Source organism: Mercenaria mercenaria, chromosome 5 (assembly GCF_021730395.1).
Source record: "Mercenaria mercenaria strain notata chromosome 5, MADL_Memer_1, whole genome shotgun sequence".
Taxonomy (NCBI): domain Eukaryota; kingdom Metazoa; phylum Mollusca; class Bivalvia; order Venerida; family Veneridae; genus Mercenaria; species Mercenaria mercenaria.
The window spans coordinates 6,512,157-6,533,968 of record NC_069365.1 but is presented as its reverse complement, the minus strand read 5'-3'; the positions used below and the strand labels follow the sequence as shown (position 1 = coordinate 6,533,968).

The 21,812-nt window shown below is 36.3% G+C and overlaps 1 protein-coding gene across 1 annotated transcript in view; it reads left to right on the top strand.

Annotated features, from left to right (window-relative positions):
* The window catches only part of LOC123556352 (complement C1q-like protein 2), a 39,953-nt gene extending 35,156 nt beyond the window's left edge, over window positions 1–4,797 (top strand). Inside the window, exons 2-4 of the mRNA XM_053542573.1 lie at window positions 303–477; window positions 1,974–2,089; window positions 3,479–4,797. Coding sequence (XP_053398548.1) covers window positions 303–477; window positions 1,974–2,089; window positions 3,479–3,648 — 461 coding nt within the window. The 3' untranslated portion in view covers window positions 3,649–4,797. The remainder of the gene's footprint in view (window positions 1–302; window positions 478–1,973; window positions 2,090–3,478) is intronic.
* Window positions 4,798–21,812: the final 17,015 nt, after the last annotated feature.

Sequence of the window (21,812 nt, the reverse complement as noted above, 5' to 3'; positions counted from 1 at the left end):
AATGATATGGAAGAAATTGTCAACAGCGAGGAAGAAACGGAAAATGGAGGTACATATCGATATTTTTCTTACTTAAACAATAATCTAAATTTATTGGACATAGGATATTTGAAAAATGATTGGATAGTTATCTAGTTTCAGTAAAATATGGTAGAAATGAAAACTGAATTCTGAGACGCTTTTTATAGTTTCGTGTTTAAAAAATGCAAATTTTATCGCTAATTTATTGAAATCGCGAATATCGGCTCTGCTTATGTAACTTCTGTAAGTCCTTTCTTACTTTGTTGGATTTTTTACAAAAGTTGATGATTCCAACGACGAACAGGATTCCGGCTTAAGCCACCGCAATACACCTAAAGTGGCGTTTTCTACCTATCTTAGCAGAGACAAACTCCTCGGAAGGGGGCAACATATCAAATTCGACAAAGTTCTGCTGAATGACGGAGGTGCGTATGAAGCATCAACCGGCGTGTTCAGGTAGGTAACTTACAGAATCTAACGCGAGTCATAAAATACAGTTTGCTTGAACACTACAATATCGTGTAACCATAAGAGTGCATATAAACTGCTTTGCGTATAGGGATAAACTTGCTTAACAGATGCAACTACAATTTTATTCTAAACAAACAAACGTAGGTTTTCATTTCATGATAATCGTAAGCAGTTTCAATCAGCTGCGTTTGGTAACACCTTTGAATTCTGTAAAATTGAAAACACTATCTGTTGCATTTCAGTAAAGCTTGATGTTAATATCCACATTTGTGTTATTAGATGCTTAAAATATGTTGCAGCTTTTAATATTTGATATATTGGTGGGTCTAACGTCACACCGACCTATATAGCGACTTTTTCAAGCTTTACATGATGACAGAAGGCTACTAGTGTCCCTCTATGTATTATTTCATTAAGAGCAAGCACCTAGCCCATAGCTGTAAGGAATAATAGATTAGAAAATAAAATATGTAAGATCCTTTGGAAGAATAGAATGCAACCAAGCAAAATAATAGCAGTGAGTCTGTTCATGTGAGTGAGTTGGATTTTACGGAGAATCGACTCAAAAAGGTCATATATCGCCGCCGAGAAGAAGTTTTAATGAAAACATATATTATAAAGTATTTCTAAAATATATATCCATGTAAAATAGAAAAAGTGGAAACTCCACAGCTCGCTCAACACGACAAAAATGAAAATGTTGCAGGCTCGGTTTGATTGAGCCTGTTTATGGGCGGTAGTGGAAATGCATGCTACGGTCCACGCACTCTGTATTATATAAATTGTTAAAATATCGGGCAAACAATAATATTACAAAATATATGACTAAAATATAAGTAATGTTCAGATTTTATGATAAATACATATCTGCTTTAAAAATAATAAACAATTGCCGATTGAGAGGCAGTAGAAAGAGCAGAATCCCTCACGCTATCTAGCACCGGCTTAAGCGGAACTCTATTACCAATGAACATCGAGTGAACTCCCATGATCCCAAAGGACCAGAAAATATAACAACTACGGGAACACCTATTGGCCACGGTGCCACCTTCTGTTGATAATGGACTGCAACTTCAGGGATATCCCCTTTTAATTTTGTTCTTTTAAAGTTTGCTATAAATCTACATATAAGTACCATTAATTCTTTCCAGTGTAGTTAAAGTTGCGTTATCTTTGCGTTATTGAAATTTTTCACCATATAAAAAATTCTCTTCTTATTTAAAGGTAACGAAATGATTACGGTTAACGACATGATAAGATGCCTTATGATATGGAGACATGCTTTGAAGTTGTCAATGTCATTTGTTACGCAGATCTATTAATACATTTTAGATTACAAGTCATAGTTTTATTTTAAAAGGTGCATCATCATTGGATTAAAGGACATGCATGTATGAAATACACAGTCTGCAAATGCATACCATAACGCATGCCATTATTTGTCATTATTAAAACAAATATGTAGGCATTTTATTTACCAGGGCAACAGTTAGCGGTGTTTACGTGTTTACCTATGTGATTGCTCAAAGACATAAGCATGAAATCCGAGCCAAGCTTGTAGTTGATGGTAAAACTATTAATGGAGCAATTGCAGAAGGTAAGTTAAAAGACATTATTATATTCCTGAAGTACCAAATTAATCAAGCCGAGGACCTGTCTGTAAGGTAAGATGGCAATATTTCATGTTCATGAAAAACATAGAAACTGCTGAAGGTAACATGAAAAGAAAAATAACAAGAGTATAGAAAACTCTATTAATTTGATGATTATTTCATTATTCAGTGGGCCGTATTATTACACCGTCAGCTATGTCATTACTCAGTTTTCATTGTTCTGTTACTCTTTTTTCATTATTCTGTTGATTCTATCATTACTTTATCGGCTATAGCATTGCTCCATCGGTGTATCATTACTGTCTCATCTATGTCATGACTTTATCGGTAGTAAAAGTACTCTGTCAGCAATGTTATTTCTCTATCGACCATGGCATTATTCTTCTGTAGACCATATCATTACTGTCTCGGCTGTGTCTGTGGCATTAATATGCCGCCTGTGTCATTATCGGCTATTACTCTGTCGGTTGTGTCTTTACTTTGTTGGAAATATCATAACTCTGTATGCTGTTGCATTACACTATCGGCTATGGCCTTGCTTTATCGGCTAAAATATAATTACTCTGTCGGTTATGTCATTATCCTGTCGGCTATGTTATTTTCTGTCGACTATGGCATTACTTTTTCGGCTATATTATTAATTTATCGGCTGTGCTATTCTCTCTCGGCTATGCCATTTCTCTGTCGGTTGTGGAATTCTCTGTCGGCTATGCAATTTCTCTGTTGGCTGTGGCATTCGCTGTCGGCTATATGCCAATACTACTACAGTTGTGGCATTCTCTGTCGGCTATGTCATTTCTCTGTCGGATGTTGCATTCTCTGTCGACGATGCAATTACTCTGTCGGCTGTAGCATTCTCTGTCGGCTATGGTGTTTCTCTGTCGGTTATGGCATTCTCTGTTGGTTATACTATTTCTCTGTCGGCTATGGCATTCTCTGTCGGCTGTAGCATTACTCTAGTGGCCATATCATAAATCTAGTGGCTATGTCATTACTTTCACATGTTAAGCGAAAATATAAGGTCTAATGTTCGTGTGCAAAAGAAACTTTTATCTGTTTTAACAAGGTTTTTCTTTTATTTGGATTTAATCGAAATATTCCAAATTGCGTTCATGAGACATGTAAAAAGTGTATTTGATATTTGGCTAAAGATCATGTAGTAAAATTTGTTTTACGGAGAGGTTTTCAGATTCGATTAATATGTTTATGCCTGTTGACTGAAAAAAGCTGAAAATTAGGATATGTGTTAGGCTTAATGAAAGTGAATATAACTTTTCTTAAATATTCTATATATACAGGTTTTTGTTACAGATAATGGCAAAAAGTATATCCTAACAAGCTGTTACCCAAAGTTCTCGGTTTATGTCTTTCAGGTATGCACAAGTGGCATGATGTCCAAGGCACAAATACAGCAATTGTTCACGTATGTAAAGGCAAAGCTGTTTGGGTAGAATCCGTCTCCAGCCATAGCAACCTAGAGGGCAACAATGCAGACTACAGATATACTTCATTTAGCGGTTTCTTGCTATATGCCAGGCGTTAAACAGAACTGTTTACGGTTCAGCTGGAAAAGAATTATATCTTATTTCATTATATCAGTCTATAAACAAACAGTTTAACACATTTAGTTATTTTAGTATATCTTCTGTATAACCTATTCTCTCATGGCTAAGATTATATCATGCGTAGACAGAAACTTGTTTAAAAAGATTTGTTTACCACGTTTTCAAATTTTAATAAACTTAAAAGGATAGAAAAAACAGAAATTGTGCAGTCGCCAAACACGATATAAAGGGAATAGTCGAAGGCTCGGTTATATTATGCTTGCTCGTGGACTGTAGTGGAAATGCATGCTACCGCCAAAGCCCTCAATCCTCAGGTTGAGCGGAACTGAACATCTGCACATATTACACAGTTTTTCGGTATATCAACAAAATTCATTAAGCAAGCTCTGCATGCAATATATAAAAGTTCGAATCTTAAACACAAATACCGAGTGCCGATAGCATTATGGCAGGCCTAGGCTTTACATCTAGGCTAGACGCAACATGTAAACGTTCATATGTGGTGTTGTCTGGACGGCTGCGGCCTTTAAAATATGTATTTTCCAGTAGCACTTGTCCTTGTTTTACTTTTACGTAATTAATCATGTTTTTGCAATGTTTTGGACAGTTTTTATACTGTTATCTGAATTTCTTCAGAAGCAAACGAAGCATTTTCAGTTGTCTACTATTTCTGATTAAACTATTCTTGACTGCAATGGCAGCTGTCGCTAGAAACGGACATTATATCCTGCTTCTTTATCTGTGTTGTATGCATTTACAACAAACCTTCTTTCATTAAATATTCTGACAATGGGATCTCACTAATAAGCACAACATGTACATTTTTAATAAGAAAAAAGAATAGTTCACTACTTTTTAAACTTATTACTGCAAATGTCGGCAAAAATGCACTAAAAGTTAAGTACATCTTTAAGTAAATTAGTTTTCTTACAATGCAGCGGATACGTTTCCTTTTGTAACGGAAGTATGAGTTGCCTAAAAAGAACAATATGGCTTTTAATCTTAACTTGTAGTTGTTTAAAACGTCCGCCAAAATGGTGCACATAAAATGTCAGGAAAAAGATCGTTTAATTATAGTTTGAAGTGTACAGATAAATTTATTTTATGAAAATAAAATTTCCAGTAACTGCAGCTGTTGTAATTGTTTACGGTAGCAATAGTACTGCAAGAAATGAATAATGAATATCGAACAAGGAATACCACCTTCAAAAAACGCCCCAAGAAAAACAAAGACAAATATCAAACAGGGAATGCCACGTACCAAAAACGCAGCCTCCCCAAAACGAAACTCACATCACGCAAACGTGCACACCATAAACACTTGCACGCAGAACAAAACGAACAAACAAAAGAACACAGTGGGGCACCGCCTTGTAACGGCCTGTGGCAAAAGCACCACTGGGGAGCCCAAACCGGTTTATGGTGCGCACCCAACCGCACTCTTACCCCCACCATATTCCAAAGATACGGGACAGTGTAAATAAAAGTAATCCCCTCCAGGTGAATCTCTAACACACGTAATGGAAACAAAAAGGCATGGCATGTAAAACACAAAAATGCTCGTGTATAAATATATAAAAAGCAAACCCAAAAACGTATGTACTCAATGCCTTTTCAGAAGACAGAGCAAGAAGAGAAACACCCTTAAGGGCCCGAAGAAACAGGCCAGAAGACAGATATCAAAACAGTTCAGTCCTAGTAGGATTTAAAAAAAACGTGTCTCACAGCAGTTTAACGTGCACATGACAAACAAACACGCGCACGCGCATGCACGAACGCACGGAAGACATAAAGCAAAGGGAGGTAACACGCACACAAGGGCGAAACGGAACGAACAAATGAATATCGTTGGGCACCTTGGAACGGCCAGTATCAAAATACAACTGGCAAGGCTTAAACCAGATTAAATTTCGCACCTTACCCAAGTCCTAACAACCATCATCAATGTCACAAGTCAGGGCAAATAGGTTCCGCCAGGAGAATCTTTTGGTAACTAAATGCACACAATAAAAAACAAAATGCCTGTGCAGATAAACTTAAATAGAAACCTTATGAAATAGTCAAATGTTGCACGAGTGCTATCCTATCTAGAAACCGTTAATATGTTTCGAGTCCATTTTCTTTTATACTTAGATAAAAACAAAGACAAATATCAAACAGGGAATGCCACGTACCAAAATCTCAGCCTCCCCAAAACGAAACCTACAGCACGCAGGTAACAACACACCAAATAGCTGTACTTCTTTATTCTTTATAAAATTTACATGTTTCCAACGGCTGCAGCACATATCAGGACCCGTTTTAAATGTCTGTAACATTTTCTTGAAGAATATTGTCAGTGATCAATAAAAATCAAAAGAAAAGTGAGTCATGTTTGATGCAAGAAAAATATTTTCAGTCAAACACACAAACTGCAAAATCAGACCCCAGATTGTAGTGGTGGTGTATGACGTAGAGTCCATTGCAAATTCTGTCTTGCTATCATTTCATTATGAAAATGCTTCCAAAATATTATGCACAGATCTGTCATGTGATTTCAGCAAAATAAATCAGAGAAAATAGCTCTACAAGGCAAAAAAAAAACAACAAAAAAAAAAAAAAAAAAAAAAAATTTGAATCCGTACCATCTTTACGCGCCATTTTCCTATTTAGTATCTGTATGCCATAATCCTTCACATCTTTTGCAATCAAGTTACTTCATTTAATAGACCTTGGGCACAACTATGCATAAGATAGTATTACGTTTTTTTCATTACGGCTGCAAAATAGGATCTATAGAGTACTTTATCATCATTTGTCTAAAACAATTTCTTAACTACGAAAGCTGATGAGGGCCATTTGCACTATAAACTTATTATTTTGAACCTGACTCATAGCATTTCTGACCTAAAGAAGCAGTACCAACACAGAAATTTATCTGATGTTTTACCTAGTTTTGAAAGAAATGTCGGTAATAACAATTCTGGGATATGACACTTACGTCATTCAACTTTGTTTCTAGTTATAAGTAAGATCTTAGAACCGGAAATGTAAAACCTGAAATAGGCACACTTTTGTACAAAAGGTCTTATAAAGGTACAAGAACAAAGTAAAATTAACCCCTAAGGTTTAAAATGTACCACACGTTAATGTATATTTTTATCACAGAAACTGTTTTGATTAAAAAATAATAATATTTAACTTTAATTCACTAAAAACTTAAAAAGAATTTTGAAGTTTTCAACTAAAATTTACAGTTATACAAGTAAGATATTTAAAGTCACCTTTCTTGTCCTGCCTACAGCTATTTCGTCCTTGCAGAGATATTTAAATAACTTTGTATAAATATTTAAGATAACAAGCCCATGTGTCATAGTGACCCAATAAAAAGATTGTATGTTTTATCTCAGAATTACTTCCCTTTAATGTGACTTCTGCAATACTCGACAAAATTGATTTCCTGGGATTATGGAGTATATTCATTTATTAAATATTAGAATTCCGCTTAAGCTGGTGCTATGGGGCGTGAGGGGTTTGCACATTTCATTACGTCTCCTGAACAGACTTAATCAAACCGAGTCTGCTATTTTGCAGATTGGTTGCGTTCTATGCTTCCAGAGGATCTTTTCATAGATTTTATTATATGACTACCTTTATGTCCGAATTATTATGTGCAGACTTCAAAATGAGCACAATGACCTGGAGTTAATTGTATACATTCGCACCTTGCGAGTTGTCGGATTCCCCAAACGTAACAGCTAAAACTCATCATATTGTATTACTGTTACCGCATCGAACACCCACAAACTCGTGTCCTAAAGATATCAGATAGTTTAACCTAATGCAAACCGAAAAATAGCATACCCTGAAAAGAAATATCCGTGAACTTAAACCATTTTGCTGACCTCATTAATTACCACCGGTACCAGACCAGAAAGAAAATCCCAGTGTATAAGTTATATATCCTTCCCCTATTAGAACCAAGGTCGTAAACGAGAAAATGAGTTGGGACTTCTTCAATAGTCTGTTTTCGGTCATACTTAAATGCGACATGCTGCATTCGGTATATTGGCCTGTGGTAAACTTACATAGTTCCTTCACGATGTGTTAGATTGTATATTTACTGATGATATGAACTGAAGTGACTCCTGGACGGGGTGAATGTGCTCACTCTTACGCAAGAACAACTGACAGAAATATTCTCCTTTCGAGCACATAAACTCCTCTGGTCACTATACAGAATGCAACATAGCACTAAGAATAATGAGTTTACCATAATGTATATCTCATCTCTCCTTATGACAGCAGAGGGCGCTTTTATCTTTGTGTTCGTAAGCTAAACCATGGAAAAATATGAAACTGTATATTATGGCTACGTGTCCGGTGACAGGACCTCTAAACCTGTTTGATTTGTCGAGGCGTGCAGTACTCACAAAATGTTTAGCATTGAATTTCATTTGGCTATCACGAAACAATTAGATTAGTGGTCAAATCGCCGACACTGAATCACTTGCCTCTTACCGCTGTAAGCTCGAAACCCGCTCGGATCTTTTTATGAGGTAGCCATCTGGATTGTTTACGGGGGTGGTGTAATAACTTGAAAACTATAATATTCAGGCTAGGGTTGAAGTTCTTGAACTCTGTAATTTCTCTTTATACTATCTCATTGTGTAGAAGTATTGTTATTACATTTTTGTGTTTATTCAATACGAAAAAGGTACAGAAACGGGATATAATTCAAGACTGTTATAGTTTCAGGTCAGGGTGCCCTGCATTTCTTATTTCCACATACATTATAACAAAATGTTTCACATTTCCTTCAGTGGTTGACACATTACTGGACATTATATGTGCTTGCCCTAAACGAGAAAAGAATGGGCAGAAATAAACAAACTGAAATTTAGAAAGGGGATCTGAGGCTCCATATCACAGAAACTGCCAAAAGACAAAATTAAAAAGCAGGCACCATATCCAAGGGGTGACCCAAAGCTATGAAGGCGTGAGTATTGGAACACCAGATTCTTTACTTAAACTTTCCAGATACAAAAGTGGAAACATATGCAAGTGAATGAAGCTTTCTTCCCGATGTCTTTTAAGTTATTTTAGTAGTAACATTTTCAAGGATGCATACAGACTTGCAACTGTGTAGTTTGTCGGTTCCACAACTTGTCCTCCGAGCTACGCAACCATTGCTAGTTGGCATTGTATCATTTTTTTATAATCTCCATTACCATAAGAACCATAACTCCGTCTTGAATAACTTTAGAAACTTCATTTTGTTTTGCTGTTTTGATAATTGCGACATCTGAAGGGAATTTCAAGAAAGGAAGTACATAACATAAGAACTAATTTCTAATTAGGTTGTAATTATTTCCCCTCCCTTGGAATTACTCACTAGTGTATCATTGAAGGTTCTGTGTGCAGTGCCGAATAAACACATCGAAGGGGTCCGACACGTGTGGGTCACCTTAATATGGCATAATAAATAGTCCTAAGGCACTGGGGGCAAAAACATTGGTCAATAGATATATAACTGTGACCAGGGAAATTGCTCTCTATGGGCCTTTCAACCACCTCACTCTACAAAACCCCCAAAAATTTTAACACGCTTCGTTGCATCCATTGTTTCTTTCTGTGAATTACAGGGCTATGCATTGCCTCTCATGAAAACACACAACTTTAATCCATGCCTTAAACGATGTTCATTTTGTCAAGCTTTGTATGTTATGACCTACTAACCTCAAAGTCGAACTTGACCTGTATTTTATCATGTTACACCTGTGTACAAAAATTATGATCCTAGACCCGAGCGTTCTTAAGTTATCATCCGGAAACCGTTTTACTGTTCTGAGTCACTGTGACTTTGACCTTTGACCTAATGACATCAAAGTTGAACTTGAACTGTATTTCATGATGTTACACCTGTGTACTAAGATTTATGATCCTAGGCCTAAGCGTTCTTAAGTAATCATCTGGAAACCGTTTCACTGTTCAGGGTCACTGTGACCTCAACCTTTCACCTACTGACCCCAAAGTCGAACTTGGCCTGTATTTTCTGAAGTTACATATGTGTACCAAAAATTATTTTAATCGGTCAAACCTTTCATGAGTTACCATCTTGACCAACAGACAGACCGACCGACCGACAAGCTCACTCCTATATACCCCCCACCCCTCCCAACTTCGTTTTGTGGTGGTATAACAATCAGTGGCTGGGAGCAAAATCAACAGTTGGCTTCATGGCACAGTAGGTTGAGTGGACGAACATGTAACCATTTTGTAATGATAGTTTTGGCGGTTCGAACATTGCAGCCGTCCAATTGTTTTATTTATTTTGCAATACTTACTTTGTGTGTTTGATTTTCTCTGATTTCTAATTCATTGGTTTTTTCTGATTTTTGTATAAAATCTTGAAATCAATCGATACTGGAATTATGACCGTGCAAAAATACCATTATCGCTATTTGTATGTGTTTACATTTCAAAACGCCCTAACACTGTGAAATACAAAAGCTCACGTGAGCTTTTACCAAGATGAGATCTCATTTGAAAAAAATCAAAAAATCACCTGTCAATGTCACAGGGGCCTGAACATGGAAACCCGTTTCTGATCAGTAACTTTAGAACCACTTGACCCAGAATGTTGAAACTTCATAGGATGATTGAACATGTAGAGTAAATGACCCATATTAATTTTTGAATCACTTGATCAGAAGTTATTGTCACAGGAACCAGAACTTTGAAAACAGTTTCCAACCAACCACTTTAGAATCATTTGACCCAGAATATTCAATCACGATGATAGGAATTACAGTCGATGACCCTTAATCTTTCTGGGGTCACTTGACTTAAGGGAAAGGCCACAAAGGCATGAAAATGGAAAAACTCTTTCTGGATCAATAACTTGAGAATCACTTGACCCAGAATATTGAAACTTAATAGGATGATTGGACATGCAGAGTAGATGACCTCTGTTGATTTTGGGCTCACTCGATCAAAGATCAAGGTCACAGGGGCCTGAACATAGAAAACGGTTTACTTGAGAACCACTTGACCCAGAATTTTGTTTTTTCATAGGGTGATTGGACATGTCAAGTAGATGATCTCTATTGAAGCCAATCATTAGTGTCTCTTTGTCTTTCGCTCCTATCCTCTATTGACTTCTTGCCTATAACAAATATGCATTGGGGGACTAGGGATACAGGAGGGGTTTATTGTAAATAATTATGTTTGATGATGGATGTTGGTCGGTCTGTAGACAAATCAGTTTCCGGGTGATAACTGGAGAATGCTTGGCTCTAGAATCATTAGATCGGGAGATTTGTCATGACCAGCAGATGACCCCTATTGATTTTGACTTCAGTAGGTCAAAGGTCAATATCCCGTCAATATCACACTGACAATAGAACTTTTTGCCAGAAAACTAGATTATGCTTTGGTCTAAGATTACATTTGATACGGAGGTCATTCAAGACTGGTGAATGACCCATGATTATTGATTTAAGTGACCTTAAATGCGTTAAATGTCCAGTGGGCAGTGACCAACCAATAATTACTGTTTACTTCATGCAAGTGTTCTACAAGCTCTCGTTATAATTAGAATCTCCAAACATCACATAATTATCAATTAGTCAATGACCTTTGCTCACAGTTACTGTTTAAAAGAGTTTTACCCCTTGATTTGGTAAAAGAAAGGTTGAGTGAGTGAGTGAGTGAGTGAGTTGGCTTTTACGGCGAATCGACACAAAATAGACATGTATCACCGAGAAGAAGTCATATTGCAAACGCCAACTGTAAAGCATAAACATTGATGTAAAAATGTAAAACATACCTAAAAACATCCATGTAAAAATGTAAAGAACACTATGAATTATGTAAAACATATCTAAAAATATCCATGTAAAAATGTAAAGCATATCTAAAATCAGTTATGTAAAAATGTATATACGTGTGTGTTAAAATATAAACTGCAAATATAATAATATTGCAAGATGTAAATAAAAATATGCAATTTTGAAAATGCTGATTAATCAAAAGTTGTTTAACTAGAATCACTAATCTTATATAACAAGCTTACTGTTCATGCCCATTACCAGAAGCTGTCAACCGCTACCCACATTAGTTCTCTCATTGATCTCTCTAACCGAATTCTGCTTGACAATGTATCAAATATTAATTGAGCGCTGACCATTAACTTGGTTTGCAATATTTAGGACTGAGTGATGTTCTCACGCAACCACACATTTTACTTTGAGCGTTAATTCAATTTTGAAATAACTGAAATTAGTTTACAGGTGTATTATCATGCATATGTAGTACAACGTAAAGAACTTGCTACAGTGTTCATGTACCAAGCATGTTAGGCTGTTACCACATTTGGTATTGTAACTGAATGTAATTAATTACAATTTGCAATGCAATTGTAATTTAATTAATTACATTGCTAAATTTCATATGATGGTAATTGTAATGTAATTGGATATTTCACAAAGTAATTGTAATTTAATTATATTTTAAACTAACTGACCCCTGGTCTGACACAACATAACCCAGTTTCAAACTCGTCCGAGTTTTCAAGGAGATAAACATTCTGACCAAGTTTCATGAAGATTGGAGCAGAAATGTTGCCTCTAGAGTGAAAACAAGATTTTTTCTATTTGGCCTAGTGACCTATTTTTTTTTACCCCTGAGATGAAAAGAGGCCCCATCCAGGGGGTCCCAAGTTTTACACAGACATATATAGGGAAAAATAGAGGTCTTCTTACCTGAAACGGCAAGGCATAGGCTTTTTGATATTTGGTATGTTTCATTGCCTAATGGTCCTCTACCATAATTGTTCAAATTGTGACCCTGGGGTGAAAAGAGGCCCTGCACCGAGGGCCCCAAGTTTAACATAGACTTATATAGGAAACAAATAAAAAATCTTCTTGTCTGAAAGTTCAAGGCTTAAGCCTTTGATATTTGGTATGTAGCATTGCCTAGTGGTTCTGTATCCTTCTGGCTTACCCAGTAATAAATAAATTTAGAAGTAAGTCAAGAGGTGGGTTCTGTTTTAAATATTAGTTTATTATACTCCAATAATATTAGTAATTCTTTCCATTATTCTTACACCACAACTTATAGTTCATTCAGAGTTCCTGTTATAATCAAGAAAACCCAAACTTTCTAATATGTTCATAAAACCACAAGGTCCACATATGCACGTATACAGTTCTCTACGGTGCATTTCTCAGACGTTTTCCTTATCATCAACCGTTGACTGAGATAGAATGATAATTCCATCCTAAAAAGATAGACACATATTTACTAAACATTACTTAGAATTATTCCAAGTAAACAGTTACAATATTTTCATGAATACTGGAATTAACAATATCTTCACGAATACTGGAATTAACAATATATCCATGAATACTAAAATATATATGTATTATACAAGAGTTGTCATAGGACAGCGGTGCTCGACTCTCCAACTATTTAATAATCTCGACAATCGAAAATACAGGGTTTGAGAACCCGTGCAATGCGTAACAGCTCATAACAGCGGACAAGTATGTGAAGTCACAATCAGTTCCCATAACTGGTCAAAAAGACACCAGTTTACATACAAGCATAAACCGAACAATGCTTAGTCGAGCTAATTAAATTACAATACAATTAAATACAGCATTTCAAATAATATACACAACATGTGCTGTACTCTTAAGATAAAATAAACTCTTAGTCGTTACTTTTACATGACATTATTCTATACCGATCTAGTGACCAGTATTCCAGTTAACCGGTAATACAAGACTAACTCGTTATCACTATAAACAGTGTCTTCAGCATTACAAAAGATAAAATATAAAATAATAATACAATCACAAAAGGGAAACAAGTTAGGCTTACCAATTTATGGAAATGAATGGTTTTTCACTCACACACAACACAACAATATCTCTTGTAATTCTCTGCTCTCTCCAGTGATGGTTGTGACAGGTTAGCTGAAAATTAAGATGGTGCACAAAACATAAGATAGTCGAACATTATTGTTTATTAAAGCAGTCAGAAAAATTTGCTGCTATTTTGATCATTCGCGAATACATATGACAACTGGATTACAAGTGCCAAATTACAACGCCCTACATAAATACAAATAAGGTGATGCCCATTATAGGCAACCGAACAATAAATACAACCATTTTAAACCGATAACTAACCTGCGAACCCTTACTATTTCTCATAATTTACCATAAAATCATTTCTCTTATAAAACATGTCTTCCCTTCTTAACTGAAATCACGTGACGCCTTTTTCGCTGTTAATATTTACACAAATCTACTAAAATCATCCAAAAGACTTCTAATCACCAAAATTCAATCCAGCTACAGTTCTTTAACATGATTGTTCAAATTATGTCCATGGGGTGAAGAGGCCCCGCCCCGGGGGTCACTTGTATATGAGTTATATAGAAAAAATACTTCAAAAATTATCTGACGTTTTCCTACATTGTTTAATTATAATAACCTGAAAACCGCAAGTAATTAGGGGTCACCTGACTGTGACTTTGACCTACTGACCTCCTAACTTGTTTTTTAAGATACAGCCTTGAAATTTGGAAGACATGTACGGTTTTGCACACCGATCGTAACAGCATAGAAATTTGGACTTTCGATAAAGATTACAATACTCATCTTTATTGTTCTTAGCCCTGACCTACTGACCTACTTTCTTGTTTTTGAAGCTACAGCAAAGATATTTGTATAATTTTTTTAACAGATTTCAGTATTTATCTTTAAGAATCTTTACCATGACCTTCTTGCCTAGTTTTTTAAGCTTTAGCAAAGACATTTGTTCAAGCAAGCAACTAAACTCAGGTGAGTGATAAAGGGCCATCATGGCCCTCTTGTTTATTATTATTTTCAGCTCTGGTGGCTTCTAAAATGAGTCCAGCGGAACCATTTGACCAAATTTGAGTGATTACCTTAGAAGAATGCTGTAGATGAAGTCTGGTGGCGATCCATCAATCAGTACATGAAAAGAAGTCGTTTAAAGGTGTTTTCCCCCTATTTTTGGCTCTTGCGGCCTCTAAACTCAATCAAGCAGAACCATTTTAACAAACTTAAGAGAAGACTTTAGATTGATTCTACAGACCAAGTTTGGCGGCGAACCATTAAGTGGTTCACGAGAAGTCGTTTAGTTTTTTTCTTTTTGATATTCTGGCGGGATCTTAAATCAGTCAAGGAAAACCAATTGATTACATTTGAGAGAGGACCTTACAATGACACTACAGATGAAGCAGTTCATGAGAAGTTGTTTAAAGGGAAAAGCTTACGCCAGACGACAGACGAAGGATTCAGGTCTACCATAGTAGCTCACCCTAAACCCCCGGATCAGGTGAGCTAAAACAAATAAAACATGTTTCTATTGTTTACAAAAAATGTTTCAAAACACATACCTATCATCCATGGTATATGTCCTTATACTTATCAAACTATTCAAAATCAGTTCAAATGAACAGTGATATTTATAAGTGACTTCAACTGAAAAAAATATAACTATGTTATTTTGCCTCAACAAACGCATTAATATGTTCAAACGAAAAAGCATGAAACTATACTGTCAAGCACCACTTAATATTAAACATATCTAAATTTATTGTGTAGATTTTGCTTCACTGCGCAGTACATAAGATTAGTTCTTTATATAGACTCCGTTAACATAATTTTACCTTCTGTTGCCTTTACGTATGTTAGGGTTTCACCTGGCGGAGATAACTTATATTTACACTGTCTTGTGACTTTGAAACATGGTAAGGGTAAGAGTGAGGTTAGGTGCACCATAAACCGGTTTAAACTCCCCAGTGGTGGTTTTGCCACTGACCGTTCCAAGGCGGTGCCCCACTGTGTTCCTTTATTTGTTTGTTTTGTCCGTGTATGTTTGTGTGTGGGTGTAGTGTGCGAGTGTTGTTCGTGTGTGCCTTTGGGGAGGTTGCGTTTTTGGAACGTGGCTTTCCCTGTTGGATATTCGTCTTTGTTTTTTAGCACTATCAATAGATAGATAGATTTCAAGTGAAAGCCCGCCCGCTTAGCTCAGTAGGTAAGAGCGTTGGTCTACGGATCGCGGGGTCGTGAGTTCGATCCTCGGGCGGGAGCGTATATTCTCCGTGACTATTTGATAAACGACATTGTGTCTGAAATCATTAGTCCTCCACCTCTGATTCATGTGGGGAAGTTGGCAGTTACTTGCGGAGAACAGGTTTGTACTGGTACAGAATCCAGGAACACTGGTTAGGTTAACTGCCCGCCGTTACATGACTGAAATAGTGTTGAAAAAAAGCGGTAAATCCAAAACAAACAAACAAACAAAGATTTCACGTGAAATAAGAAACCGGTGTTGACATACATTTTGTACTTCCAGCGATATTCGATTGCGAGAACGGCTCTAGTAAGATGCCTACATGTTGTTACGGTAAGTACCAAGTACTAGTTCTGCTTGACATACGTCCCATAGCTTTTCAGTGTGGTGTTGTTAAATCGGAGGACAGCTAGTGAATAATATTCTAGCCGAACTCAAACTTCTTTTTTTTTTCTGACAATTTCTCAAACAACATTAAAGCAAACATTTTCCACTTTTTTATGTTATTAAAGAAAAGAAAGCGGGAAATGGCTGAATGATCCAACGGACCAGTAAATGTTGAAATTCCATGCGAAAGAGGTATTCAGATTGCGAATGCCTCAATCAGTAGTATTACAGGTCATCAAAGATATATTTCCTAGGGATTTCGTTTTTCAACAGTATTTTAATAATATACCTAACAAGTGTTTCTGGATTCTGTTCCAGTACAAACCTATTCTGCGCAAGTATCAGTAACTGCCAACGTCTTCACATAATTCACATAGACACAATATCAATCGTCACAGAAAGGGAATACTTATCTCCAAATGTAGAAAATGACCTAAGGCCTCACCAAATTAAAAAGTTGTTCATCGGATTTGCCGCTCGCATATTTTCAGAAACACAAAACAAATCAATCCAAAATTTTTTGGTGCGCTACTTTTTACGGACATAAAAGTGTATAAATGCTTATATTTTAATAGAAAAGTGGAAACTTCACAGGTCGCTCAACACGACAAAAACGAAAATGTTGCAGGCTCGGTTTGATTGAGCCTGTTCATGGACGGTAGTGGAAATGCATGTTACCGTCCACGCCCTCTAGCCCCGGGTTGAGCAGAACTCAACATTTACACATGCTGAAAGTACAAAAACAATTTAGAGACATCCGCAGATGTATTCAAACGGCGGTGATCATGGAACCTTCAATGATACACGGGTTGTGGCGTGTAATTCCATGAAAAGCGGCGTTTGGTCCCCAGATAAAGTAATGGGTTTGCCCTAAACGAGAAAACAATGGGCAGAACTAAACAAACTGGAATTTAGAAAGGGGATCTGAGGTTATGGAGCCTGCATATCACAGGAACTGTCGAAAGACAAAATTAAAAAGCAGGCACCATATCCAAGGGGTGAACATACAATATCCAATGCTATGAAAGCGGGAGTATTGGAACCACCCTGGCCGAAATGGTCATGCTGAGAAACTAAACAGTACCATTAACACGACATAAAAATCGTGCTGAACGATCTGAGAAGATCGAAATATAACAGCCCTGATTGAATGTACGGGGAGACTTTTTACGGCCGCCACACGGCACAAACAACGCTGCTGTGATAATAAATAGAAAAGTGGAAACTTCACAGGTCGCTCAACACGACAAAAACGAAAAGTCCCAGATTGTTCTCAAGTGGGTTTTAATCAAAATAAATACATACTACGCACACATCGTCTATAATAAATCATAACTCTTATATTTAGTTGCATTAAAAAACAAAGACAAATATCAAACAGGGAATGCCACGTACCAAAAACGCAGCCTCCCCAAAACGAAACCCACAGCACGCAGACGCGTACACCACAAACACATACCCGCGCACACACACAAAGCCAACACATTAGGACAAAACGAACAACCAAAGTTATTTCCCCTTTATGCAGTTACGCCATTTTCTTCAAATATTTATCAAATTACGTGCCACAAAATCGATTTATTTCATTGAAAACTGGATGAAAAAAAACATACTAATTTATTTGATAACCTCAATCTACATTATTTTGGTAAGGGTAAATACTTATTGGTGCATGTCACTTATCTGTTTTCTGTTTTTCCTGTCCAAAAGATCAGCGTTTGCATACGAAAGTTGGTGGGGTAAGGAATTTGCATTATGAGTTGTTTTCAGAACAGTTTTGATTATCAAATTTTCCAATCATTTAGTAGACTAATGTTAATGCACATTAATCTGCATTTCAGACCTTAATTGAGACCTTGTTTCAACAAATTTAATATGTTACGAAAGTTTAAAGCTAGAAAAAAAAGAGACATCATGCTCGACTTTTCTGAATCAGAGTTTTGCCAGTAAAAGGGGCATAATAGTCAGAAGCTTTGAAAGTAACAGAGCTATTGGTCATTATATAAAACGTAATAAAAATATTCTATGATAAAAGGGGCATAACTCTGTCTAGATTCAGACTAAAGAGAATTATTTCTCCTGTTGTAAACTTTGATAGTAAATAACTGTTCTAAGTTTCAAATCAAAAGCTTTAATAGATCAAGTAACACTCACATAGATATTTGATGTATCCAAAACTTTGTAAAGTCAGCTAAAATGCTACATTTTCATAGCAGTAAATATTCAAGTCACATATGTATGTGATAAGTATAGTGTAAGGTTATGCATTGTTGTTTATTACTGTATGACAATGGTATTACCTTTTTCACGAGTTCGCTTTGTTGTGCGTCTGCAGGTCAGATTTTCTCAATCCCTGGGGACCTACTTTTTAATTTAAAAGGGCTATACATTCTATTTTAAGGTTGTTATTAGTCAGTCGAGAGCCAAATGAAGACAAATATATTTCTTCGCTTGCTCCTGATTTTTTCAAAAACAAAAAAAAATTAAATTATTTTTTCGCTCGCCGCCTCCTCATTTTTTTTTCAGAAAAAAAATCCGATGATCAACTTATCAATTTGGTGTGGCCTAAACTTAAAAAACAAAAACTTAATAGTATATTCAATTTTATTTAAGAAATTTTAAGTTAATTCTAGCTTTCTGCATGATGCTGACCTAAAATACTAGGCCCGTAAGAAATGCTTAGCAAGATTCTTTGAACTCTGCTCGTATTAGCGAATGCGTGCGTTCGTACGTAGTTCGGTTTTTTGTAGTATGTCTGCGTATGCGTGTTTGAGCACATGCGTTCTTGTGTGTGTCTCCAGCTTGGGAATGAGTTGCTGTAGAATTAAGATAAAATCTAAGACAAATCCATTACTTTTTTAGAACAGCTATTAGCTATTTAAAACGTTTCAGTTAAACGAATTATATTTAAATAAAAAACGCAGACATATTCAATCAAATACCCCAAGCAGAAGTATCGACAGACGAGGCGTGGCAAAGAAGAGGAAATGGACTCGATAGAAATTGTATACGCCAATTGATGTTGGTCATTACATGTCTAGTTATATTTAAGTTCGGAGAATAAAGTTCGAACATCACCTAATCATAGAAAGAAAGCATTGTTCTACATGAAAATTAAACAGCATATAAAACATGTATACTATTTTACAAAACCATTGTCAACTTACTCATATATGTCTTGAATTCCGGAAAGGGACTGCATGAAAGGGCCACACTTCTGGACAGTTCAGCGTCTTTAAAACTCACCTTTAAAAAAAAAACCGTAACATGTCTTCCTTTTGGTGCATTTGTAACAATGTACCAGTGTTTAAACTTAAATAGGTGAAACATCGTTTTTGACAATTGTTTACATTTATTTTTTTTTACCAAATGACATTCTTTTTTAAAGGGGGGCAACTCCTTTAAAATATTTTAAACATTCAATTCTATGGGACAGAACAGTAAAATATGTATTGGACAGATAAATAGTTTGTCAAGATGTTGTTCGTTTACTAACAATTTCTGTTGTGTTGTGATATACTGCTAAACCTTAACAGAACGCTTCTATTTTGAAAATTGCTGAAGCTAATCACAGAGATGATGTCTTTGCTCAGATCTTGTGACGCTTTGCTGATTTGTGCCCGCTCCAACAAGAGTGTCTGGTAACCTACACAATCAACGGGCTTGCAAATATCTTGGAGTAGCGATCTAAAACTTGGTAAGCATGACTGTCTGCAAGCGTAAAAGTGCCTGACACATTTTTGATGTACATCCACGTGCGCTTACACATTCCTTACAGTTATAGTTTGAAATATGGTAAATTGGTAGAAGTGCGTAAGAGATTTTCATGCAACAAATCTTTGACGCACACCTCATGCACGCGTCCACATTTCTTTAAGTAATCGGTTTAAAATGAGCATTCTCGCCAGCAAGGGTGTAAGTTTGTGGTAGATTTTTCAAAATACATAATTCGGATGCGCATCAATACGCTATTGGGATCAAGGTCATATGCATTTTGCCACTCCGTATCTACTAAATCTTATTAATTTCACCCATTCATATCTGAACAGTTGTGCTACTGTAACAGTTCTAGAGCATATGCCAAACACATGATGGACACAGTTCAGATCTATATTTTCTCTCAAAGGAGAAATATTGACGTTTTCTATGTTTTTCAGGACATGTCACCAGTAATTGGAAAGTATTTGGAAAAAAAATGTTAGTTACTGGGCCGCCAAAAAGATGTAGAATTTGTGATTATGCGAGTAAAATGGGAAAATATCACGTTGAAAAACTGGCCAAGGTCTTCCAAACGTATAGAACAATTACAATAAAATGTTTAAGACATTTGCAAGACAAAAGACTGTATGTGAAAAAACCATATAACTGATGATAACACTACTGCATATGTGATAAGAGCAAAGAGAATTCTAGGTATTCATTGACAAATGCCATGTCATGATAAACATTGTAAAAGAACTTACCAAATTAAATGACATCCACCATGTCAATCTAAATGCGAGTCACCTTAAGGAATACCTGACCTACGCATTATCTCAAATTCAGTCAAACAAACGTTTACCAATACCGTCTGCAACATCTTTATTTATGTTGTGTAGGGCGACTGTGGTTTTCCATTTTTTCCACTTTAGTTAAAAATAGATGTAGAATGCCACATACGTTCGGTGCTCACACGCATTGTTCAGAAACATGGCACCGTCAGTCAGAAAAAAGCAAGGATTTGCCAGAGCTTGTAGTCATGTCAAGCATTTCAATGAACGTAATCAATATATTACAGGTAAACTTCTTCAGCAAGGCTACCGTTATTACAAATTGCGTAAATATTTTGCTAAATTTTATTATCGTAATTCTGATTTAGTTTTAAAATTCAATAGTAATTTAAAGACACTTCTGCGAGATGGTATTTCTAAACCTGTTTTTTATGGGGATGTGGTTAACTTGTAAGAATTTGGTCACGTAATTTCAAATTATTGAATTACAAAGTTTTATTAAAGAGTAGACCCAACTTTTGAGACATACCGCAGTTAGTGTCACGTTTACAGTTGACACTCGCTTCTTTGATCGTCTACGAAGAGGGGGAGACTTATGAAGATTTTTAATCTACCAGATGACTGTTGATATTTGTGTTTTGGCCTGTTTCGTCGGGCCCTTAAGGGTGTTTCTCTTGTTGCTCTGTCTTCTGAAAAGGCATTGAGTACATACGTTTTTGGTTCTTAAGGTTTGTTTTTTATATATTTATACACGAGCATTCTTGTGTTTTACATGCCATGCCTTTTTGTTTCCATTTAGTGTGTAAGCGATTCACCTGGAGGGGATTTCTTTTATTTACACTGTCCCATGTCTTTGGAACATGGTGGGGGTAAGAGTGAGGTTAGGTGCACCATAAACCGGTTTAAGCTCCCCAGTGGTGTTTTTGCCACTTACCGGTCCAAGGCGGTGCCCCACTGTGTTCCTTTGTTTGTTCGTTTCGTCTTATGTGTTGGCTTTGTGTGCGTGTGTGTGTTGTTCGTTTTGTCCTTATGTGTTGGCTTTGGGTGTGTGTGTGTGTGTGTCGTGCGCGCGTCTGCTTGCTAGGGGTTTCGTTTTGGGGAGGCTGCGTTTTTGGTGTGTGGCATTCCCTGTTTGATATTTTTCTTTGTTTTTTTTTTACATGCCA